We start from the raw sequence: 18,353 nt of genomic DNA on the forward strand, positions 1-18,353 counted from the left end.
TCCTTTTTTTTTTTTTTTTTTTTTTTTTTTTTTTTTTTTTTTTTTTTTTTTTTTTTTTTTTTTTTTTTTTTTTTTTTTTTTTTTTTTTTTTTTTTTTTTTTTTTTTTTTTTTTTTTTTTTTTTTTTTTTTTTTTTTTAAATCTGATACTTATGGCTATAAGCTCTGAGGGGCTAAGTTCCTGGCTAAATCTCTGGGAAGCGATGTTTTTGTTATGTTTCTAGTACTTCATCATGTTTAGTTGAAAGTGACTAGTGGTAAATGTAGAGAAATATAAATCTTAAGGAGACAACAGAGGTAGGAAAAAGATATTCTATTGATAAAGAGCTGAAATACTACTTAGATTTTAAATTTTCCAATGCAGGACAAGGAGGAGGGAAGACTTTGTCTCTTTTGACTTTAATTTGCAGGCAAGTAAATAATATTTCCTGCAACATATACTGAGTTTGAGGTATTGCCTGTAGGTGGATACTTTGACTGTTGTAATTTAGTGAAAAGGAGGAAAGTTTTCCCTGGGTAAGGAAACTAGTTGTAGTTCAAACTAGTACAAGAAAGTAGACAAAAAAAAGACAAATGAGCATGTTGGGTTTTTAGTTAGTTTACTTTGGGTGGTTTTTCAATGAGTGATTAAATTTGCATGTTTATGATGGTTGCAGCTCTGCACTGCAGCCAGACCCATTCCCATTGGAAAAAAGCTGGTACGGCTTGAGAAACTGAATTGCTTACTGTCCTTGCTAATACCAGTATTACATTGTTTTAGTCACAAAGGTTATTAATTGCAGAAATTAATGTCATCGCATGTTGTCTGAAAAGAGATTTTGAGCAGGAAGTAATTGTACTTGTGCAGTTCTATGCTGTGACTAAATTGTGTGGTTTGATAAAATTTATGGCAAGGTGAAAATGAATGAGAAGTTTTTCTAGCTTTTAATACAACAGGCTTATGCTTGTAGTTGGAAGCAGAATTTGACAAATATTTTTTGGTTGCTGGTGAGTGCAGTTAATCTATGTTGTTGGTACATTTACAGGCCTGGAGTTCCTGTAACCATGCAGGCATTTTCTGAGGAAGACAGGAAGCTATGGATGGAAGCCTTGGATGGAAAAGAAGCTGTAACTGTCATTTTTAAAATATTCTTTAATAGTATAATGGAGAATTCTCTCACCCTCTGCTTTCTGATGCCATTTATACTTTAGTAAACTGGGATTATGTAGTTTGCAAAATGATAGATTCAATGAATAAAGGATAAAAGTGAAATAAAACTCAGGAGAGATGAGTAACTTGGTAAAGCTCAGTGTAGATAACTGCTAATGCTGATATGAGATATTTTTCATTGTAATGACAGCATCGATTTTTATAAAAGGTTTCCCATCACAGTGATATTATTGGTGTTCTAGAAAATGTCTAGTATAAGCATGTTCACTTAGTCTTATGCTGACATATTTCATTACAGTGGCAAAATCTGTGTGAGTTACATGGTATTATTTTATTTTTAAACTAGATAAAAATGATTCCTCTCTCTCAATGGGGCTGAGGTTGTACCTGAATTTGCCCAATTTCTGGCTCACATAAGGAAATGGATCTGAACTGTAGAATGGAGACACACTGTAGATTATTCTTGCAATCATAAATATGTTGGTCTTGTGGGCCAGAAATAATGGGGTTTTCTAGACAATGACAGTCACATGCCTGTCCCCAGTAGTTGGCTAATGGGAATTTTAGCAGAAAGATTTATTGACATCATTGTTACACAAATCTGGTTTCATTTGCAGAGGTGTTTATTACCATGACATGTTTTCTGAGCTGGACTCCCCAGTAAGTTTACAACTTCTGTGAATACCAAACTGGGATGTAAGTCCCAGGATTCATGAAGGCAGTTCACAACAATGAATGAGTTGCAACTGTGGGAAATTTAAAAAACAAATGTCAAAAAACATAGGAACATGGAGCATGTAAATCACAATTAATTCCACTGGCTATAGCTAGCATTGTTCTGTTCCCCAAGGAACTGTGTTTGTTGAGAATTTTTTGTAGCTTTCACTCCCTAAAAAGTGCAGTTATCAACTATCTGAGGTGGCATGGACCTCTGATCCTGCTGTTGGAGCTGTTGCAGTTGAAGGCAATATGTTTTAGCTGTAAACAGCTGTTTTTATGCCTACTGAGGATTAAGATCAGGGGTGCCTTTTAATTGATTTCATAGCAGTTTTAAATTAACTTATGTCTTTTTACTTCTTTTGTCTTAGCTCTTCATCAATTTGAATAAACCAAACGCAAACCGAGAGGGAAGTAAGTATTTAAATTAGTATTAAAGCTGATTTCTGTTAACATTTTTCAGTTGAGAAAGGCAAAGGTATGTTTTGGTTTTTTCCCAGTGGATTTAACTTAATTAAATATTTTACTTTTAAATCTGGAGTTCTGAATATATTTGGGGATTTTGTAATTAATGGGTTTTCACAGTAACTCAGTTTAGTGTGTGTGTAAGAATTGTAGGACTGGACATAAGCTAGAGAAACGGTCTGATTGTTTTTGCCAATTTACTTCATGCTTGAAATTGACTCAAAATTAGCTGAATTTGTATGTAAATGCAGCACAATTTCTTAATCCAAACTGTGTGCACACATCTGTTAGAACGTGTAAGTATGCTTTTAAAAGCAATTGCAGCTGAACATAAAGGTCAGCAAAAAAGCTGAATGCATGCATTTAAAATATAAACCAAAATGGAAGTAGAAGAAAAGGCTTGCTTTAGACAACATTAGCTTTCTTCTGTTAGCTAAGTGAATGAAAACAGGTATCCTTCTTTTATTAGCAGGCAATTTATGCTTTTTTTTTTATTTTATTTTTTTTTTAAATAACTAAATTGCTGGTTAAAGCTGGATCATGGTGTTATTAATAGAATTTCTTCCACAGATTTTTCTTTTCATCGTGCAAGACCAGGTCCCCAGGAGCAAGAAGGCCAGATGTTTGGGGGAAGGGCAGTTTTGCAACATCAGCATTTAAATGAAGTTTTGATGTAAAGAAGTGTAAGATAGGAACAACAAAGGAATGCTGGAGCTCAGCTGCTGTCCTGTTAATGCATCTGCTTCCATGTAGTCAGATCATTAACTGCTGTGAAATTATATACATGTGTCCTGTATCTTTAGTGTGGGAATTTCTTTGGCTTAGGGTAGGACTCAGTAAAAGCCCTTCTGTTGATGATTATGTTTTTTCATCATAAGTACTTCCTTGTCCCATTTGGTGAACTCTCTCAGATGTTGTCGATGTTGCAGTAAGTACTGTTGAATTCCATTTTGCATCTGCCAACATATGTAACTAATCAGAGATCCCATTCTTCAAAGGATGCTGCTGTGAACAGATTCAGTGAAGCCACTACCATAAGAATGAGCCTTTAGCTGGGCTAGGCAGGACTGTGAAGGAGGAAAGCATAATTTGTCTAGAAAAAGTGATAGAGTATTTCCGCTCCAGAATATTTACAGTTCTGCTTCAGAAGTACTAGCTATATGATTAAGTCCAGCCTTATTTTCATTGAAAAGACATAATTGCAATGGTGCTTTAAAACTGTTCGAACCTTTTTTTTTTTTTTTTTTTTTGTCTTGTAGGTGCACAATTGGATAAAATTGGGTTCACCGTCATCAAAAAGTGCATCAGTGCTGTTGAAACACGAGGTAATGATCAACGCAACCTGTTAGTGAAGAGGGTGAAGCTCTTTGAAGGGTCTGCTCTTTGAAGAAGGCCTGTGTGATAAAGTGTCCTGTAGATCTCTGGAAAAGACTTTTACATAGTAGACATTTCACTGATTACATTGACCGGGGCAGGAGTCCAGTCCCAGCCCTTAGTGTATGGCTTTCCTTCAAGAGATGTATTTTCAAGAAGTGCTCACAAGTGAGAAATAGCACGTCTCTTGACAAAGGCAGCCAGTGTTTATGTGCAACAGCTAAAAGAAACCTGTGTCTTGTAGGCAGTTCCTGTACCTTTGCTGACCTGTTGGAACAGACTAAGTTATTTTAGAATTCCATTTCTGTTTAGTCACTTTAAGATAGAAGAACAGGAGCTGAGCAGGCAAGTGACTTACAAAAGGTATCACAGTCCTTTTGGTGGAGTTAGTATCACACCAGAGACAAACATGCTGTCAGGATTACTATTGCGTATTCTCATTGTTGTACCTCCAGAGTTGGAGGTGGAATAAAGAGGTTAGTATGCAGACAGTATTAAAGGGCTAGTTTAGATGGCTTGTGGAGAGGCTTTGGAGAACCTGTTGAGGTTTTTTAAAAACAAGAGGTGAAGAGATGAAATTAGGTAACTGGTTGCTGTATATTTCTTAGTTTGTTAAAAGAGATGTTGAAATTTCTCTGTGTGCATTTTGTTTTTCTCTTACGTTGTTGACCTTGCTTCCCGCTCCCAAAGGGGAGACTGAGGGTTTTTCAGGAATTGTATCTTTTTTTCCTAGAGATTTGGCATTGCACGGGGCAGAATACTTATATCTTTCTTTGTATCACAGTCCAGCTTAAATAAGATAGCTGAACAGAAGAATGGGCTGTTCATACTTGCTGTCAGTGCAGGGCATTACTGAGAAGCTGTTTTCTATGCATACACTTACTATACAATATTATTAGTAAGACCAAGCAGCCTTTGTGATACTGAGAATTTTGCATTTAAACAGCAAGGAATATCTGAAATCCTTTTTCTCGTGGACTTTTTTGTAGCAGCCCTGTCTGATGCATTAAAGATGTTATTCCAGATTAGACCATATTCTGTCTGGTGTTATTTTTGTTCATTCTGTTCTTTTGAATATTTTTCAGATAAGGTTTGCCTGTCTCATCACTTTAGATTTCAGTTACTGGCATTTACAATCTGAATATTTCAGCTGGGAAACATTGCAGATAAAGCTGGTGTCCTACAGATAAGTTGCCTTCCCTGCAAAACCCTGCTTCAATATAGACTAGATCTGCTCTTTGCAGTGAGTGAGGCAGATTTCATGTAAAGAGTTGCATGTGGTCATGTAAATGAGAGACTGGTTTTGATCTATGGTATGCTATATTTTGGTTTATTATTTATAAGTGTGTTCAGATAGTTTTCTTCAAGTAGTCTTTTTTTTTTTTTTCTTCTTCTTCTTTTTCCTTCTTTCTCTGATACCCTCCAAGGAAAGCAAAACAAGAACATAACTGTGGAAATAGTGTGAACATTTTCTTCATGAAGTAGCTATTTAAAAAATGGTTTGTTTTTTTTCTTCTTGTGGCTGTGTGTAGATAGGCTAAACTGAATGGAAGTTTAAGTCCACTCTGCCCTTTATGCCTTGATTTAAGGGCATGTAAGAAGGTGCAAAATATGTGTGTAACCTTCTTGTTGTTCAAGACAGAGGAGGCCTGCAGTCAGTAGAGTGTGGTAATTTCTTTCAATGGAAAAGACATCTTATCTATTAAGTTTGTTTTGGAGAGTACTCAAGAAATAAACATAAATCCATGTTTGATTAATATTTCTTTTCCCAGGGTTTCAAGAATGGATTTAGGTGAGGCACTATCTTCCAGGAAGTCAGTATCCACTTAGCTCTGTTTCAGTGAGCTTGATTTGTCCATTACATTCCAAGCAGTTGTTGATGATTTTTTGTTTAGTGATTCTGAACTTAACATCAGCTGCATTTAAGAAACAAAACAAAACAAACAAATGGAGGGGCAGGAGAGCATTCAGCTGTTTGCCTCAGAAGAGTTTGACCAAATAATTGTCTGATAAAGAAAATCTATCTTTGGGGTTGCAGGATTTTTATACCTGTAGTTGTTCTTAAAAACAATTTTTACTTGGGTATTTTATTTTAATGATAATATATCAAAAGCAAGTTATGTTCAGCAGAAGAAAGCAGGACAGATGCTTCTTCAGAGACAGTGCTTGTGTGCCATGTTTTTATCTCTTTTAATCATAATGGGTGTGAGGTTGGTGTGGGTGGAAAGAGAGGACAGTCTAGTGTGGGTGGAAACTGAGAATAGTCTTGTCATGTCATAGCAGAAGTAGTCTGGTATTCAGAGAGAGAAGAGCCTAACAGAGATACTGAGCATAAACTTGTCAATGGCTGGAGAATTTTTTCTCAGTTATGTTCCCTTCAATAAAGCCAAGAAGGAAATGATTTGCTCTGAATGAATTAGAAGCGTTGAAAGCGGTGCCTTGGTTAAAATGCATGTGAGCTCCTGGTTCAGCATTGCCTGATAAGACATTGGCTGTGCTTTACCTGGTAGCAGATGCTGAGGCACCAGGATATGCATCCTGTCTCTCCTGTATGGAACACGATGCTGGTTGGACGCACACCTATGTTTTGTCTTGATTTTGGGATTCTGTTTGGAGAATTTAGTTTAGAATTATCTACTGAGAATAATACAACGGGGTAAATGTCTCAAGAAACATCAAAGAGCTTTTTGCATCGGTGTTAAAGACTCTGTGCGTGTTTTTGTGTGCAGGTCGTTTGTTGTACCTTTTGTGGGAATGCGATAGGTAAAGTGTTTGCCAGAGCAAAACCTGCTAATCTGAGCTGCAGAGAAAGATGGCAGCATTGAGCTGAGTCTCCAGGCTGTCTGCTCCTGAGACAGAGAATAGACGGTGAGGAGGAAGTAGAAAACCTTTTCACATAACAAAAAAAAATAAAATCTGGCATTACCTTGAATTTAGAGTGCCACTTGTACGGCTGTTTCCTTGCTATGGAGTTTGATATAAGAAGTTGTATTTGCAGCTATGTTACAAGTCTGTCAGCGTCATGTACAATGCCAGTCACAAAGTAAACTTGCCTACATACCTTGCTTACAATAGTATGAACTGCTGTTTTGCTTACAATACCTTGTATTTCTAAGCATGTTTCCCTAACTGTGTACCTGTGCCAAATTCTGGTATCAGACAGCCAAGCATCTTGAGATAATGTAAATATGAAGGAAACTGTGCTGCGGGGCTTTGCTGCTCCGAGTTGCCAGTAGTGGTTGAGCCGGCAGACACAGCGTCTGAACCCTTCAGCGTTTCAGTCAGTGGTGAGCTATTCCTTGCAATGAGTCATCTTATCAATTGTGTTCTGTAAATGCCAAGCATTATCAGTGTTGGATGTGCTGAAGATCTGAAATGTGCAGATTAAATCAGAAATAGTACCATTTCAAACCAGCTTTGTGTATTTTAAATAAAATATCATTCGAAAGTACGTTTAAAGGTATCATCTAAAGCTGCGTTGAAACATTAATGCCTCTTTGCACTCCTTGATGTCTGCTAGCAATTAGCTGTGCTTTTTTCAGGTTGATGAATTTGAAACTGATCAATTATCTGATAATTGCTATCACAGACTCATGATTATTGCTGGAGGATTGTCTTGGTTTCAATACTGCCATTATTGCAGAAACTTTTGCATATCATGTGTGTTTTAATGCCAAGCACTAGTTTTTGTGGTTTGACCTAATTATTTTTAAGCCTATAAATATATGTTTGGGGTCAGCACAGTTGGTTCCCCCCCCATTTTATTGTTAGAAGCACAGGAAGTCATGAATCAACTTCCTAGATAAGCAAAAGCTGAGTGTGACAGTATTTATTCAGCTTTTTAGCATCTTGCCGATGATGCAGAAGGCTTGTTCTGTAGTGTCATTGTATAAAAAAAGTGCGAAGCATTTTTGGCAAAGCATTAAAGAACTTGGGGCTACTATGGTACCAGAATTTTCCTGGACACCTCTGAGAAGTTTGAAATAAAAAGTAATTGCTGCTCTCAGGACAGATTTCTAGTGGACCCTTGTTTGGAGTATATTAAGGACTATGTTGTTGGGTTTTTGTTGGGGTTTTTTTTGGTATCTCCAAGTGGTGTATAGCATGCTATCACAGTTGTTCTAGGGATCAATGGAAAACTTATTTGGTTGGGTTGATAACTTCGTATTTTGAGAGGAATATTGCGGCCTCAGAGCTGAGGGTTTTTTCAGTTTTTTTTCTTGTGCACAGCTAAACTACGAGCATATTCTAGAGTTGTGTTTTTTGATGACCGCAGGTAAAATAAAGCCAGCTTTCAACGTGACCTCTGCCTTAAGACTCAGCACCATTGCAGTGGTGCCTGCATCCTGGGCAGAGAAAAGGCCTGGTTTTGCCCAGGTGGAGCAACCACGCTGCATCCTTGGCCTGTCAGCTCCCTGCTGAGACAGAGGAAGGAGCGGTGCTAACAGGGAGGACTAGTTCAGCAGGCTCAAAGTTCTGGAATGGCTGAGGAGGCTGCAGACTGTGTGAGGGAGAGAAGGGGGTGAGAGAAGGAAAAGATGTATCAAGGCTAGGCAGGAGGAGTAGGTAAAAAATGCCAAGTTCTCTCTACCATATTGAGAATTATTGCTGTGTATTATGGCTGTGTCTGACAGTAATTCATTAAAAGGCTAATGATTTTTACATACTTCATCTAATATTTATTTGGGAAGAAACTTTTTCTCATACGACTGGTTTTAATTTTCCTTCTCTGGGTTGGAACAGCTTGGTATTGAAGCTGGGAATTCTCCACAAGTCTTCCTTTGTTGAAGGATATTTTGAATAAGAATACTACATAATCTGTTATTTGAAAAGATTTCCTTGGAGTGGAAACACAGGTATTTTGTGTCATTTCTATTCTTCCAGGCCAATGTGATTATGAAGGTGGAGTATGGTTGTGTTTGTAGATTGGCTGCTTATTATGTGGCCTCTCAAACATCTGTGTCAGCTTCAGGACTGCAATATTTTACCTCCCACTATATAGGCTCTGAAAAAAGGCAGCAGACAAAAGACATACCTTATTTTACCCTTTTTCTTCCCTGCCCCTTTTCTCCCTCTCATGTTTCTTCAATTTATATTCATAAGTTTACTTCCCTGGGGATAAAACTGGGTATCATAAAGGAAAGCAAAAGCAGGGGAAGAGAAGGGGTAGAGAAGTGAGTGTGTGCAAGGGGACAGAAGGGCACAAGACAGAGGAATGACAGGAACGTGGTCCAGTGTCCATGAAGAATGGGAGTAGAGGACTGAAAATGCTATGTTGGTTGTGGCTACTCTATTCTTCCGAAGCAAAACCAGAAGTAGTGCTTTCAGTAACCTGTGGTTGTGCCTCTGGATGTAACTACTATGTGGACCACAGTGGGTTGAAATGAGGCCTTGTATCGTAAATGGAAAGCATTTACAACCTTGAAAAAGCATTGGTTTTGAGGACTGGGAATAACCTCAAAGTTTTTCTTCATCCAAACTCTTTTTGTTGCCACATATTAGGAAAAAGAAGAAGTAAAATTAAATTTATTAAAGGAATCTTAATTTAGCATTTGTTGGTTCAATTCTTGCGTTGTCAGAATGTGGATGCTGATGTATCCAAAATGTAATTTAAAAAAAATTGAAAATAGAGAGTGGTTTATTTATATCTTTTTTTTGAGCAAAGGTTCTTCCCTGTTTGCTTGTACTCCTAGTTCCTGAAGTGGCATGGAGGTACACGAAACCTTTATCAAAACATAACATGAATTTATCTTAAAAACACAGAACAACTAAAGGATTTTGGAATATTTTATTTATAATGTTGTTCTCAGGGCTGCTAATACTGCTTAGTCTGTCTGTCTTTGAGGAGAATTCATTGCCTGGGGAAAAATTTTAATGCTAAATTTGACTGTCGTTGATCTCATGCTTTTTTTTTTTTCTTCTCCCTTTGCATAATAGGTATAAATGACCAAGGATTGTACAGAGTTGTGGGGGTGAGTTCAAAGGTCCAGAGACTTCTGAGTTTGTTGATGGGTATGCCTCTATTTTACAAATATTTTTTTCTATATTTTATTTCGTGCTGCTTTACTGTCAATGTTTAGTTTTTAAATCATCTACCAGTACTTGTTCATTATATGTGCCAAATCTAGTTTGCTTTAGTCCATGCAAATAATCACTGTATCATTGTAAGTTCCCCTAGTTTAGAAAGACCTAGATTAGGTGGTAGGAATACACTCGGAGAACTTGCAGGAGCAAATCATGGGCTTTTTGCAAGGTTGATGGAAGTGGGATGAAAGCTGCCTAAGTTGAAGGCTCTGAACAGAAAATTCAAAATACCACATTCAAGAAAGTTTGAAGCTTGTTGCTTCATTGTTTGAAGCTTCCTTCTCCCTTGTCTAGGATGTGCAGGTGTTCACGCCCGTGCATGTCTTTAGTTAATCACTGTGCAAAATCAGACATTTAGTTTAAGCCTACTGGCAAAGAGCTCTTTGGTTTAAGAGGAGGAATATGATATATGTATTAATAATAACTATGTGTCAAGGCAGGAGACAGATGGAGAAAGGATTTGTTTTTATAAACTCAGTAATATAGCTCTTATGTGTGGTTAATGTCTTAGGCTCTTTTATGTACCTAGTTAGCTAAAATAATTCTCAGCAACTTTTTTCCTCCCTTTTCTGTCTGGAAATTTTGATGCATCTTTAGTCCCAATGACTGTAGTTCTCTTGCCACTCTGCTGTCCCTAGGGGGAAAAAAAAAAGTATTGGCACCTGGATGAAATCCCTCGTCTGCCTGATATCTCTCACCAAAGTAGTAGCCATGACTGCAAAATGTGCCGTGTTTCCCCATTCCTTGTCCTGAGCACTGACAGTACATGCAGTCAGACAAGACCACTGGGATTAGTTCATTTTTATAGAGCTTCCAAACCTGTCACTTGACAGCAAAGGTCTGATTCTCAGGGATTCATTGGTATGCAAAGAAGCTTGTTTGCAGTTTGCACCAGGCTCTTCTCCAGAACCATGCATGCTCCATCTGTGCTGATAACACAGTGTTCTTTGGCACTGCAAACTGGAGGAAGCCAGAAAGTGAATTCATTTCATTACCCCAGACATTATGTGAATGACAAAGCGCTTTTATATTATATGCTGCTGTCAGTTCAGTGCCACCTGTAAGACTTTTTCTTTTCCTGCCTTTATTTTTTCAAACAGGCTGTCTCTTCAGAAATGATAAGACATCTTGAGGCTTGAGGACCTGCATGTCATATCAATCTGTCATAATGACCTTGCTAAATATTAATTTATGATGTCTTACTTTAATCAATATTAACAGCACCCTGAAGTACTCCATTAATGCATGTAAACCTGCCTATATCTTTAAAGTATTGTAGAAAAAAAGTCTCTTTTTGGAAATACGAACTGGGATTAATAAAAATGACTGATCTATATCAAATTCTCATAGCTCATAGAATATGCTGTGTTTGAAGGGGCCCGTCGGGTTCATCAAGTCCGGCTCCTGGCCCTGTGCTGGAGTTAGCCTCAGTAAACAGTAACCACCTTCAGCCACTGACCATGGGAAGAATGATGTGATGTCACTCAGGGAGTCTTGATTAAATGCATTTGCTAGAATAAGATGCTTCTCAGTTTTGTACTTACTGGCTTAGCTTGGGCTTGCAGGTCTGGCAGAAGGATTTTCCTTGTTGCCATTATTGATATCCAAATTAAATAGACTCAGGTAGCCAGTGGTTCAGTAGCAGCTGGAAGAGTTTACCGGGTATTCCAGCATCTGCTTTTAGTTATTTTTTTTTTTTTAAATCAAAACCATTTTTTTTTTTGGTCGTTCCCAAGATTCGTGTATTTACTTCACATAGGAGGAGTACAGTGGTATCAAGACAAGGCAAAATACTGAACAGGAAAAAGTTAGGGTGCAAGCAGGTGCTCTTTTCTGATGATTTGTTGAAAGTGATCCTATCTGTGCTCTTTATCTGGCTGTCCTCAGAGAAGAATAAAGAGGGTTTCTTTTTGATATACAGTGGTACAGAGAATTTAAAATGACTGATTAATCTTTAATCCTTTGTCTCTGGGCATACTCTTAGATACCTTTTTATATGAAAGATTTTTTCAGAATCATAAAAACCTCATATTAACTTTCTGTATTTTAAAATGTTTGATAAGATTTCAAAGTATTTTAAGCTACCTGTCATTGACCATGAGGTTCACAGTTGGAAAGGCCCAGTGTGCAAAAAAGTCTTCCTAAAGGTAACCAGGGACATAATAGCATTTAGTTTTGTCTCTTTTTCTGAATACTTTCTATAGAATTTTGGAAAGTACATGAAGAGTCAAGAGAGTATGAGAAGACCAATGTATGCTTTTCTAATACTATGACTGCATAGGTTTTCATCTATAATGCAAAAATTTAATGAAACTTAGTCTTCTGTAAAAAAAGGCTCAACAATTACATATGGAATTCTTTCTTTTTGCAATTAACTTAGTTTTTGAATTTGTTTGTAATTGGCATTGGGCAATGGTGATCTATTTTGTGGCAATGATCTTGTTCAAATTTAAGAGAGGCATTTGCTAAGGAAAACAGTCATTACCTTTTAAGGAAAAATGTTAAAATAACAAAATATCTCATTATAAACAAGGATACGGAGTTAGAACTTCCAGTGTTTTGGGAAACTGTTATAAGCAATTCAGAGTGCGTTGTCAACCATCAGGAGTCTCAGTTTGGAAATGCGTCAGGGACGGATTCCTGCTTCATCTGTGATCTACATATTAGATCCATGATCAGATTACAGATCTGATGTGGTTCATTTCATAAACTGCCTACAGAGATTTCATGCAAACCACTCCATAGGTCAGCTTTCACACAGATGGTGGAGAAGTGATTGCTGAGGACTAGCAGTTTCTACTGATGAGTTCAGGTTTGATTTCTGATACACTCTGGCATGAAAAATGCCAGACTTTTCATGTTGTAGGAGAAGACTTTCAGGTGCTTCTACCTTTTCGGAACTATCAGATTCCAAAACTATTCCATAAATTCCTTCTTGTTATATACAGTAGATGATAGTGCATACAGACCTACAGTGGGCATATTGCATATGAAAGCAGAGAGAGTCTCCTCCTAACCTAGTTTAGTGAACTGGACTGTTTTCATAAAATCTGACTCCCTTATTGTCAGAAAGATTTGCATAAAATTTAGAGCTGATCTGTCAGAAGCTGTTTCATAAATGTGCACAGTTATTTTTATATGTGTAAAGTTGCCATTCAGTGCGCAGCGGCTGCTATGTGAACAAGTAACATGAAAACTAGTAGAGTCACTTTTTTAAAATTCTGGCTGAAGATCCAGTTCTTACAATGGTCTGGGATGTTTCAAGTAGGGGGGAAAAGTGGAGCAGGCACAGTGAAATTCATTGGGTGGTGGGGCACAGAGCAACTGTCAAACCAGAAGTGAAAAACAGTCTTTAAGCCTTGATGGCTTCTACAGTCAAATTGGGGATCCTGGGGGTTGGTACCAGGGCCTGGTTTGTTTTTTGGTTTTTTTTTTTTTTTTTTGGTTGGTTTTGTTCTCCAAGAGATAATGAAATGTTTCAACAATGCCTTCTATTTTTTATTTTAAGAGGCTTGCTTTGGAATTCAGAAGCTTGTTGTTTTCCTCTCGAAATTCATCAACAAATTTCAGTGAACAGAGTGCATACTTTGAATGTAAAGGAGGTTGATCATTATGAAGCAGCTATTTAAAAAATGGATATTGCATGGTGGTTTAGTGACAAAATCCCCATAGATTTTACCAGTTTCTGATGTGATGGCAGTTTTTATTTAATTAATTCAGTAGACAGGTTTTCTTCTCAAAAAAGAGAATTTGAACGTGGAAACAGCTAGCATGCTAAAAAAGAGGGAAAAAGAAGCTTATTCCTGAGACAATCTTGAGTAGTTTGGGTGGTGGTTGTCTAGTAACAGTTTGCTAGAAAATGTTATCTGACTTGTATTTTAAAATGAGATTTAAATAATTGATATAATGAGGGAGAATATTCAGTTACAGAAATAATTGCTTGGCACAGCTTTTAGAACAAAATTATTTAGTCCCAGTAAAAGGACTGCACCTTTAATCAGGGATCCTAATTTGATTTTTTAGATGGGTCTGTCGTTTGTCTGACAAGCCAAGTAATAAATGAATTCTGAATTGTATGAACTGGTCAACACGTAATCTGTGTCAGCTACTGCTGCAGTTCACTGTAATGACTGACAGAAATATGTAGCAGTAATAATAACAGAAGCTCGAGCACTTTAAGTTAGCAAATACACTGGGCTAGTCTGACCATATATGTGTGATCCCTTATGTCAGCTAACTCTTGATTATTCTTGTTTTGAGGTCAAAAAGGGTTTTTTTTTTGATTGCACAACGTTCCAGTGTGCTGTATTCTCCATCTTCTGTCAAAAACTCTTTAACCTGATGGGTCAATCAGACAAACTATTCACTTTGACCACTCGTGTTACAAGACTATACCAACTAACCTGGTAAAAGGTGGGGTTTCTGTGAACCTGACAAACGGTCAAACCAACAAGTATTTTTTGTCCTGTGAGTGAAACATTCAGGCCATCTTGTAGACAAAACTTACGGACAGCAAAGTGTCTTTCTTTTTGCTTTTGAAGCACATCTTAAAGGTTTTCACACAATATAGAGGGTCATGCTGCACTTTGGCAGTAAACTGTTTTCATCAACAGTTTACAACCAAAACTATGTAAAAAATTTGAAAATATTTATCAGTGTACTTGCACTTTAAATAATGAAAGAAAGGAGTGAAAGATAAGTTGTGCTTAGAGGGTTTATTTTTTTTCCTAAACCATTTTTGTACATCTTTCTGTGTTTGTGTACATCGATCTGTTTAATTAAAGGTGTGAAAATTTCAATTGCTGTAGAGATCTTCTTACATGAAAGTGATTTTTAATCCTTCAATAAAGAAAAAAATTAGCAGTAAATAGTTCTAAGAACAAAATGTGGAAATAGAATTTATAAAGGGGTTTGGATATGAAGTCTTCCTGGTATTAATTAATAATAAAAAGCAAATACATGATCAAATTCAATGTGGTGGTGTTCATGTAGGGCATACTGATTTAGAATTCCATTTATTCACATCCCTCTTTTCTTTCTGATTGTTTTCTAGATGCAAAAACCTGCAATGAAGTTGACCTGGAAAACTCTGTAGATTGGGAAGTAAAGACAATTACTAGTGCTATGAAGCAATATCTACGGTAAGGCTCTCTCTCATTTATTAATTTTTTAGAACATGAATTCTTATTCTAATTTTCTTATGCATTTTGTTATGCTATGTTACTTATATTTTTTATATTTTAGAAAAAAAGTTCGTTTTATGCAAATACCATTTTTTTGTTTTTCTTGAGGGAAGCAAAATAATGTAGAAACACTAGTACTCACGTTCACATGAGACAAGCCCCAAAACATTTTTGTCTTAGGCACATAAGCATTTCACTGCTGGTTCAGAAACCTGAATTGTTAGTCAGCTTGCTAAGAGTTGCTACTGAAAGTTAGCTGAGATTGTTAACAGTTTTTGCCTTTTTGTATTTCAGTGTGGTAGAATGAAAAGGTTGTAAAATTTTTAATATTTTCCTCTCCCTTCTAACCCTTGCTCTAATGTTCTGTAATAGTGATAATATTTTGAGTGTTGGATATTTTAAATAAAAATTTTAACTGTGTTCTTTATTCAAATGGTTTTGCCAATTCCTGATCAGGTTATTTTCCTGAATTGCCTGGGAACATATGTAGAACTTTTGTGTGTCTCTAGTAGTGTAACACAAATACAGTATTTTGAATCTGCTATTTTTATTTAAAGAAAATATTACTACAACTAATATCAAAGAATGCTGCAGAACTGTTAAAAAGATACAAGTCTTATGGAATGTAGAAAATAATTAAAAAAAAAAAAAAGAAAAAAGTACACATGATGAAGTTATTTCTTCCCTACAGTATTTCCCATCTGAATATTTACTCCAATATTTCATAAGCATCAGTAAAGTACATTTAATAAATGTTTTTAAGTCTGGTAGTGATGGTGGTTGTTGTTGTGTTAAAGGTTTTAACTCTGATTTCCATTATTCAGAACATTTTTCACTAAGGACTGAGGCTTTAATTTCAATTGTTCCATTTGAAATACTTTGGAATTTTGATTTGTGGATGGCTGCTGTTAAGTCAGCCTAACTGCTGTAGGACCTTAGTGTCTTTCCAGTAAGGCATTGAGTTGTGAATCTTAGTATTTTAGAAACACTAATGAAGAATTAATTACACAGTATATGTGTACAATCTTCAGTTGAGAAACAGTCTTGGTGTTCTGACTGGAAAAGATACCTTATGATAGACTGGAGGCATCACTTCATCTCATGGAAGGTGAATGGATGTGTTTAGTCTTATTTTCCTGATAATACCAAGTTGTCCATTTGTGCTTGAAATCACCGAATTCAATGGCCCCTGTAAAAATGGTTACTTTTATGGTTTATACTATGGAATGTTAAAAAGGTTTCCTGCTTTGAGTAAATAGAGATGGAAGAGAATATAGTTAAATTTATTATGTCATCCTTGTTTTACAGAAGCCTTCCAGAGCCACTGATGACATACGAGTTGCATGGAGAATTCATCGTTCCTGCCAGTAAATAAATGACTGTAGTTCAAATAGAAATCTTTTGCTGTCGTACTGTTGTGACCTTAGGAGCTCTCTGCAAGTGCAATTTCAGAAAAGTACTTCAACACAGTAAAAATACAGGAACAAGAAATAGTAAATTATTCAAAAATATGTAGGTTTTAACCAGTTTTCAGTTCTAGTATGTGACGTGTGACTGCGTAGAGCAGTTTTAGGTTTTATGGGAGAACTTTTGGATAGACATTGTAAACATTCATTCTTATTGTCTTAATTGTATAATGATAAGCATCTACTTAATCAGTGATTTTTTTTCTTTGCCTTTCATTTATAAAGAGTATGAAGCTTAGTAAAAGAAAATACACTAATTTGAGCTCATTTGAGTCCTTAGAGCACAGCTGCCTGACCCTTGTTTTCAGTGTCTTGTTAGCTCTGTATTCAGGCTGGCTTGAATGTTCCTCTTGTATTAGTAAAAGAAAAAAAAGAACAGACCAGATTACACTGTGGTAGTTCAAATACAGACTTGGAGAAGACACAACAGCATTTGTAGCTGTACATGGTATCTAGTGTACACGGAATTTTTTTGGAACAGGATAGAGGGAAACTGTGGAAGAAAATTTCTGGCTAAGTATCAAACAGATATTTAGCTGATTTTCTTTCCAGCCTGCAGCACTTCTGGCAAACTGTGGAAAGCAAAATTAAAATAAACTTTGAGACAATTGCTTTATCATCTTCAGATTGCTATAATGACTTTCTAGGACTGCAGAATGTGTTTGCTTGTGGTCCTAAATTCAAAATGAGAATTAGCTCAGGAAATTCATTGCCAAAGCGCATGCAAGAGACCAAGTGCCTAAAGAAAATTCACCATCCTTACCTAGATGGTGAGTCTTCCTATTTGTACTGGAAAGTGTTAAAATAATTTCTTGACTTACAAAGTTTTGCCAGCAGCTTCTCAGTTTATTTTTCTTTCCCTATTTTATAGTCTCTTTCAATAAGGGAATTCAGTTGAAGTTACGTTTTTTAAAGAGTGCAGTGTTCATAAGTAGTAAACAATTCCGTAGGGGAGTTGGTTTTCTGTGGAGGGAAATTTAATCAACATTGCAGATCTGAGTTACGGTATACTTAAAAATAGGTAGTCAGTGTTGTTTCCTATGTTGGCTATAAAAAATCAGCAACACTGGAAATAGGAAGGAATATCCTTTTCTCTGAAGCAACTGGGGGAGGAGCCAAAATTAAAACGTTCTTTCGATTTTGTTTTCTTTGTACATATTGGTCCAGATTGAAACTATTTGAGGTTTGACTGTATCTTGTGATTCAGTTGCTTAGCCCTTCTTTATTAGAGTTTTTGATTTCACATATATATGAAATAGTTTCTCTTTAAAGAAGACCTATGTTTTTCTGGCTGTCAGAATTTTGATTAGCTCACTAGAAGTAAAATGTTTTGCTTTTTGGGAGCCTTTTCTTTTGCAATCTGCACAAGAGAAAAGAATAAAACACAGCCCTAAAATGTGTAGCAATATGCAAAGGAAAAAAAATCTGAAGCACTATGCACTGAGGAAATATGGTGGTATTTTCTATGAAATACACTTAGCAATCACAGTTGCTTTAGAGTAAAATGGGACCTGATCAGTAATCGAGGTGTCAGAATTTCTTGCATTCAGTATAGGTTCTAAATTTTTCTCTTTCTTTACCTTCTAGTAACTATTATTGTAGACAATAGAAATGCTTCCATTCCTCTCCTTATAACCACTACTAAGATGTAATTTTGTGATTTAGTGCAACTTTGAGAAATAGGAAGGTGGTTTATTTCCATCTTTTACAGATTCTTGTTTTCATCTGTGTACACTGAAACCTGTAGGGACCAAAATTATTCAACTTGCAACAAACAAAAATGAAAAGCTCTTTGCTTATTTTTATTTTTGTACTGTACTAGAGATGGATTCCACTGTTATTCGGAGTCTTTGTCATAGTAATTTCATTCGTTTTTTTGAATGTTTATTCTTCGTGTCTTCAGAGGTCATTAGATT

General features: G+C 36.3%; 1 protein-coding gene across 1 annotated transcript in view; it reads left to right on the forward strand.

Moving 5' to 3' along the window:
- LOC114062335 (rho GTPase-activating protein 10-like) overlaps positions 1-18,353 on the forward strand; it is a gene marked incomplete at its 5' end in the record, with an annotated part of 82,083 nt that overhangs the window by 11,378 nt on the left and 52,352 nt on the right. The window contains 6 exons of the mRNA XM_027893633.1: positions 1,024-1,105; positions 2,237-2,279; positions 3,590-3,655; positions 9,642-9,716; positions 14,842-14,929; positions 16,280-16,338. Of these exons, the coding sequence (XP_027749434.1) occupies positions 1,024-1,105; positions 2,237-2,279; positions 3,590-3,655; positions 9,642-9,716; positions 14,842-14,929; positions 16,280-16,338 (413 nt within the window). The remainder of the gene's footprint in view (positions 1-1,023; positions 1,106-2,236; positions 2,280-3,589; positions 3,656-9,641; positions 9,717-14,841; positions 14,930-16,279; positions 16,339-18,353) is intronic.

The sequence above is a fragment of the Empidonax traillii genome, unplaced genomic scaffold (genome assembly GCF_003031625.1).
Source record: "Empidonax traillii isolate 1590-97213 ecotype Southwest subspecies unplaced genomic scaffold, ASM303162v1 scaffold399:size634673, whole genome shotgun sequence".
NCBI lineage: Eukaryota > Metazoa > Chordata > Aves > Passeriformes > Tyrannidae > Empidonax > Empidonax traillii.